At 35.4% G+C, this 7,622-nt stretch overlaps 1 protein-coding gene across 1 annotated transcript; it reads right to left on the minus strand.

Moving 5' to 3' along the window:
- Positions 1-1,920: 1,920 nt before the first annotated feature.
- On the minus strand, positions 1,921-7,474 carry LOC135696193 (uncharacterized). The gene is made up of 7 exons (XM_065215495.2): positions 7,337-7,474; positions 6,179-6,239; positions 5,595-5,804; positions 4,256-4,353; positions 3,569-3,618; positions 3,198-3,390; positions 1,921-2,609 (listed from the first exon to the last, which is right to left on the minus strand). The coding sequence occupies exons 2-6, from the start codon at positions 6,228-6,230 to the stop codon at positions 3,225-3,227; spliced, it is 576 nt and encodes a 191-aa protein (XP_065071567.1). The 5' UTR covers positions 6,231-6,239; positions 7,337-7,474; the 3' UTR covers positions 1,921-2,609; positions 3,198-3,224.
- Between the last annotated feature and the right edge of the window lie 148 nt (positions 7,475-7,622).

Genomic DNA, 7,622 nt, shown 5'->3' on the forward strand with positions numbered 1-7,622 from the left:
ATGTCGTAAAATGTTTAGTTTTTTTCAAAGCCATTTTCAAATTAAAAACAATCCATCCTGATGTTTTTAGAAAAACAGTCAACCTGAACTCGAATTTACTGGTTCGTACAAAAAAAGTGTATTGCAAATAACTTGCTATAAGGAGCAAGCTAACGACTCTTACGTGTTTCTTATAAGAAATGACTGCAAGAAATAACTGCAAGAAGTTTTCTGAGATGCATTCTTAGCTAATGTGAAGGGTGTGGTCGCAAACATTTTCTCCTCGCAGGGTCTCCGTCTTTCCATTTTGCCCTAGAGCCTCTGAAACCTCTCGGTGGTCTCCACCCACATTTGCCCTTTGATTCTTATAAAAATTTATAGATTATAGGACATTTTATATGCTGAAGTTATTGTTATGAGGAGCTCATTTTTGCAGATTTCCTTAAAATTGGCTTTTCGCAAAAAGATGCTCATGGTTTCAACCAAACACGCAAACTCCAGGAAAATAAGTTTCCACAAACTTAATTTTCTAATACTTTCATGCCACCATTTGCTCTTATTTGTTATCATTAAGTGTGTATATGATCATCTATTTAATTGTTAATGAATTTTCTATAAAGAATTAATCGGTCAAAAAAGTAAAATTGGTCACCTTTTTTCCGAACCCCCCTCAAATAAAATTGTCTAGGCACATCACTGATAGTACTTCATCCTCATTACATTTTCATTCCACCACCCACACTCTCTCATTCGCCACACTTCCCTCCTCCACCGCTGCGCCTGATTCACACCATTCCACATCAGCCAATCCGACACCACCATCTTGTTGGGGAGACGAGCAAGAGAAAGTTTTTTAAAAAGTGAGGCAACCCTCCGTCATGGAGTCAAAGAGCATGCGCACAGAACGAAGTTATTATTACGCATGCTCTCTGAATCCAGGACGGAGGGTTGCCTCAATCATTTGAAGACTTTCGCTCGCTCGTCTAAATGTGTACATTTTTAGTCTGTTAACTTTTGTTCTGATGAAGTCCCGTATGCAGGGGCGAAATATTAGCCTTCACTATTTTTTTTGTTCATTCTCGGCGCATTGCGGTGATTCTTATTTGCTACATTTTGAGAGAAAGATCGTTTTGTATTTGCTCACATTTTCATGAAAAATAAGTAATGAAGAACTACACGGGACCTGTTTTATTTTCCCGTGATGGAGAATCTTAAAGATATTTGAACTGAAGTCAAATCATGCGTCCACATTATCTAATTTTTTTTTAAATTATGTAAGATACTTTCCGACGATCAAAGAAGCTTTGAAATATTATTTGATGGTCTTACAAAGTCTGAGGAGCTTGGACAATTTGCTTTCTTCCTCTATGTTGCACTTTGATGAATTAGATATAACAAATACTTTAGGCAGTGGTGTCGCCAGCCACTAGGCTGAGAGGGGCGGGGGAGGGAGCAAACAAAGCAGGTTAAACCACGCCCTTCTTACTGCCAGAAAACTCCCTTTTTGCTAAATCGAACGCAAATTTTACCAATAGGAAAGGCCCATGGCTAAATTGTGCTTAGGTATAGGTTGTTTCAAAATTATATGAAACAAATCACAAAGAATACCTTTCAAATATATTTTAACTCTTATCAAATCTTCTTATCAAATTTAGGCAAAATACAAAATCGATCTTGCCAAGACCTGGTTTTCGTGTTCCCTTGCCCCCTTAAGTACGCCCATAAATAAAGAAATGTAGGTACCATAAGTTGCTCAATAAGTTAAATCTGTCTTAATTTTACTAAGATGCATTCAAAAACGTCGAAAAACTTCTCTGCTTAATGACGTCATCACCTAAGACAGTTATTTTCATCCGTAAAGATTTTATCTTACTTCGTCAACGGTCTACCCATCCAGGCTATGCAGACAAAGCAATCGAGAAAAAGACACCACAACAAACATTTGCTTTGAGTTTTACAAGTTATATAAAAGACGGATTGAACTTAATTACATACAAGTTAGCAATCTAAAAATATGAACAAGCCACAACCTTGAAAAGGATATGATATTTGGTGGAAGATTACAGACTTCAACATTTTACAAAGCAGTAGATTTGGCTTTTTCATTTTCTGAAAATATGGTTCTTGACCGCTATAATCTTTCACCAAGGCTTTAAAATATTTTCTTACATGTCTTCTGCACTAGAAAGGCTGCTTTATCAGAACATGACTAGATACATAAATAGGAAAATGGTATTTTACAAAAAGTAACAGCTTTAATGAACGAAAAACATTTGCTATATCTTGAATTTCCCAATGTCAAGTGACAATCGACCGACAAATAGTACAACGTATAACGTAATTCAGCATTTGTTACATTATAAAGTGATCGTTTTTTACATTTTCAACACCATCGTTTATTTTGACTCTGAGAAATACGTAAGGTGCTGTGATGGGCTAGCTTTCTATCACTGAGGTAATAATAAATTCATTCAACTCTTAAGAAGTTATTTCAATGAAATCGTTACAGACATAGCATTATAATCTGCTGACAAAATCTAACGTAAAAACGCTTTTCTTGAAAACAAGACATCTGGAATAGACCAACATCTTCCAAAAAGACAGTCTTTGGTGCTAAGAACATGTCAAATCTGGACGAAAAAAATTGTTAATAATAAGAGTTCCGTAATACCCTCTATATTCACAATGCATTATCGAACTATTATAGCCAAAATTATGCTGAAAAAGTATTCTCTTATTGTGCTTTGTATAACGATAAATAGCGACAAATATGAGCATTTTTAAACAACATGTTGTGAGGGTAAAGAAGGTACACCTCCTTGAGCTGGAAATATACACTTCAACTGTTTATGAAAACTGAAGGACACGTGCTCTCTGTGCCCCCAGGTTTCTATGTCCGTGTTAAAAGGGATCCTTATAAGGTAGCTGTTATAAGCAATGATAAACAGCATTACCAGATTTTTTCAACTGAAATTTTCGATTTCGTAGACTGTTAGTGCTATGATAAGAATAATATATCAGCTATTCTAATGGAAATCCGGTCCATTACATGTAAAAATTCAACACAATTCGATAAACACCTGATGTGCTACCAATACTGAGATTGTCACCTTAAATAGAGAGCCATGCCTTAAATGGAGAGCCTTGCCTTATAAGGAAACCAACGCCACATACGTATAAAGCGAGCAACATACGTAGAATAAAATCGAAAATCTCACCTGTACAAAAATTGTTCGAATTTCCTCTTAATAAGCATTGAAAGAGTCTTTATAAACTTTAAGTCCGTCTCCTAGCGTTCCATCAGGTGTGACTGCCATTTCTAAAAGTGATGCAGCATCTGATCCACCGTTGACCATACAATGTACTACAACCTTTGGTCTTGCGGTTGGATTACCAGGGACGTATCCCTCTCTAAAGAGGACAGAATCAGAACGTTTAGAAATGAAGTACCTGAAAAGGACATGCAAGGAAGCACTTTCCCTACCTTTCAAGCAAATCTTGAATGACAAATAGAAATCAATAATGTTTCTTGTTTACAATTCAAATAATTTTACTTAATAAATGATTAATGAAATTTTTAGAAACATACCTGAAGTAAACATTGTTAACAGTAGTCATTGGTCCAAGTACGGTTTGAATCTGTTTGAAAAATGCGAATGTTTTATGTAAGGAAGTAAATGGGCATAACAATGTTCCAAGTTTGTTGATATTTCCAAATTCAACAATATAATTTTTTTTGATGATTTCTTTGCTCCGTTTTGATTGTAAGCTTGTCTCATAAATAGTCCTTACTTACAGTCTATTTTCATTTCTTGGTTTCATAAAATGCTAATGTTTTGCAACTTTTTGAAGTGGAATTTGTTCTTTAATGTTCAATTAGTTTATATGATTTTAAACCTGCCTTTCTTGGTTCAAATTATGGATTGGCAGCCGTTATAAAGGAGCTTATATCTGACACTAGATCTTATAAACGATTAAACCATATAAAGAATCAATTTCACTTAATTTCAAGTTCATGCACCTATTCACTAATTTCATGAAAGTTCTGACCAGCCCTCATGCAGTAGATTAAAGAGATACAGTCACTCAACATATGAATCTTCATATTAAACATTTTTGCATAAAACAATTACAAAAGGCTTAAGGAAACATCCTTGTGGCAATTCGCGTCAAAGATATCCGATAAAACAGTATAATCAACAATACGATTCATCAAATCTACGTTCTTTGAGAGAAAGTTATCAACTAGATATTCATACTGTACTCATTTACTTACAGCTCTTCGGACGTTTCCTTCGAGTATTTGGAAAGCTGCGGTCATTGAGTCAAGATACTCTGGGTTCCACTTTTGCATTAATTTGAATGTGATTTCACCTAATCAAATAGCAGGAAACACAGTTGGTAAATCTTCCAGGAAGAGAAAAAGTAAGAATATACGTTCATTCTAAAAGGTTCAGTGAGAATTCTTTTGCAAAAAAGAAAATAAACTAAGCTCTCCATTTTTGGTTCTTGGGACTTCTATTTCTGTTTGTTTTACCCCACGACCAGAGCCTCTAAGGGGGAACTTGAGATAGAAAGACTCTACTTTGCATTTTACACCTACATTAAGAATATTCTTAACATTATTCTGAAATTATTCGCAACTCATTTAAGGACAGTTTGAACAGGTCTTTTGAATTTCGGTTCTGATTTCTGGATGCTGACTAAGTACTTTTCTTTACTCGGTAACTGAACTTCGTAAATTTCAAAAATTGTAACGGGGACGTATCAAGCATTTGATAATTATAAGAGCAAGTTTTTCGATTGCACATTGCCTACGCAAAATTTTTCTACATGAAGTAAATAAATCCCACTAGGGATACTTGAGATATCATGAAGTTTAAAATCAAACAATCAACACCTATCGATGAAACATTATTGTAAAAACTGGTCCTTTGACTACATTGGCGTAGCGAATGTAAAATGTTTGGGAAGTTTAGTATCTTGCCCGAAAACCATTGCTATATTAAGACAAAGCTACCTGCATAAAACATAAAATGGGAAGAATGTTGCCTGATTAGAGAGGATCAGCCCTCCCAGCTTCTATGTCTCCTTGGTCCATGTTTGACTACAACAGAGGGCTTTTCAATATGCGGGTTGGCTATGGCTTCAATGCCACTTAGAGTATGTTTACTAGAAGGTGGTAGAATACATACACCCTTTATGCCTCTGATTATAAGCTCAAATGGTAAGACAAAGCAACATCAATGACCCATTGTATTGTAGGACATATGATCTGTACTTATCTACAATCCTGGACAAAAATGGTTGAGACTGTTCAAGAAAAGCTTATATTTTCATTTTCCTTTCAAAAATAACTTCCCCCCTACCCCAATTGAATGTTGAATGCATGATTTTGAAGGAGAAATGATAGAACTACAAATCCAGCATTGATCCGGGGGGGGGGGAGGAGGGAATCAAATTTATAAGGGTGACATAAAGTAGAAAATTGCAGAAATTGCATTTTGTCTCAATAATTTTGTCCGGGATTGTAGTTATGCATTGTGGTTAAATTCTCAAAAGATTCCTTCTTCGATGAATCGATTACTGTAGTAGATAAATATATTAAAACTTACCTGGATATGGTGCAAAAACGATAGGCTGGTTTGGTGGCATCTGACCAGGCTGGCAAGGGTTCATGCAAGTTGGTGCTGGCATGCAGCAAGGTGCAGGTGGTGGGGGTGGGGGCATCATCATTGGTGGGCATGGATTCGAGCATGAAGGCCCAGGGGCACAACATTGTGGGTCTGGAAAGGGGTATGGGTACGGGAATGGAAAGGGAATTCCTAAAAGGAAGTATATTAAAAGAATGAAAATCAAAATGTTATGATAATGGTATAGGTATTTGATTTATGTCAAACTGTAAGATATCTGAGAGCTTGTTCACTAGGGTTCTGTTATATGAAGAAGCATTTGAAGGAAGTCAACAATGCCTTTCTACAATCTGCAGCATACACATTAAAACGTATAGTGTTAATTGATATTACAATTTTTTGATATCTTCTATTACCATCAGTAGACACAAAAAACGTATCCAGTCTTTAAATGCAGTTTAGAAAACCACATCAGACTATACTCGAGACGAGTCTAAGAAAAGCTTCTTTGTGTGAGGTTGAGTGGAATACATGGATAAAGTTAATTGATAACATTTGTAACATACCCTTGACTGTTGCAAGCAATAATGCGGACACTAATGTCCTGACGAAGACCATTTTGTTTATCTGAAATGTAACAGTTTATTGTTTGTTCATTTGTTACTTTTATATGGTGAAAGTGTCTGGCGAGAATGAGCGTCAAATGGTGTAAAAAGTTTTATCAGAGTATAGGAAGTACATTGGCACAGGCGCTCTAATTGGACCAAAAACACTTTACAAAATAATGTAATTCCAAGCAAGTAAACAATTTTTTAAGAATTGTAAATTCAGTTAATGTTCAAATCGCCAATCTCCAAATAACAACATTTTACTTTCTACAATATCTTAGTATTAGAGGGTGTCAGTATTACGCCATAAGACGATCAAGCTTTGCTTGTGCTGTTGTTTATGGAATCATATGCTTGTCTCCTTGCTCTTTTCTAAAATAATTGGATCTTTGCTTTTGCAGCTTTGCTATCTCTGTAATTGTTTAAATGTTTAAATGTTAGTAATTTTTTAAAAACTGCCCAGTAACATATATCAAAATCGGCTCAAAAGAAGTTTACAACGACCCAAAAATACTTCGATCAACAATAATTTTTTAGCTCTGATATGGAAAAAAAATGATGATGAATAAAAAATAAGAGGCTTAGGCTTGTCAAATTTAAGAATGCAGAGCAGGCATTCAATAGAACTGAAATTACGAAAAGGCTCCAGATAGTCAAATATCGGGTTACCAACTCAAAAAATCAAAACCCGAACATCCGCTTTATTCAGCTGTTAAAGCATCTGTCCAAGTTGATTTCTGTGCTCTCTTTAACATAGAAACAATATATATATTTAGGCCCTTTCTGAAAAACTAGAGGCCCTTTTTGCATTTCGTGACTGGACTTAAAACTTTCTCATCTAATGTTTACTAGTGAAGCTTCCTCGTCTAATGTCTAATATTTTTCTAAAATCGAAGATTCCTTAAAATGTTTTTGCTACAACTAGGCCTACCCAAACTGCGGTCAGTTTCCAAATATCTAAAATTGTTTGCAACGCTAGTAGACATATTTACCGTTTGATAAAATGGAATTATCATAATCTGTCATAGAAAAAAGACTTTTTTAGCCAATGCTCATAAACGTTTATGCATAAGATGATTTTCAATAACAAATTCAAACAAACATTCTCAATCTTACCTTTTATTTTTCCGTTATTTAGCCTCTTTTTTCCGATGCAACTCAAAATTTCCCCTACCGAAAATCTTTTGTCACGGTTCAAATATTCTGTGAAAAGTTGCGACCGGCTTGTCTACTGGAGCGTTCGATGCAAAACATCGCATCATTTCTTTTTCGGACGGCAGCTTTTCCAAGTGATCAACGGGGAACCAATCAGAAACAACGTAACTCATTGAGCAACCAATCACCGCCTTTGCTAGTCATTGGGTAGCCAATCAGAAAACAGTGGATCAGTAGTATGAATCAT

This window comes from Rhopilema esculentum, chromosome 14 (genome assembly GCF_057945365.1).
Source record: "Rhopilema esculentum isolate cy_ngs chromosome 14, ASM5794536v1, whole genome shotgun sequence".
Taxonomy (NCBI): Eukaryota; Metazoa; Cnidaria; class Scyphozoa; order Rhizostomeae; family Rhizostomatidae; genus Rhopilema; species Rhopilema esculentum.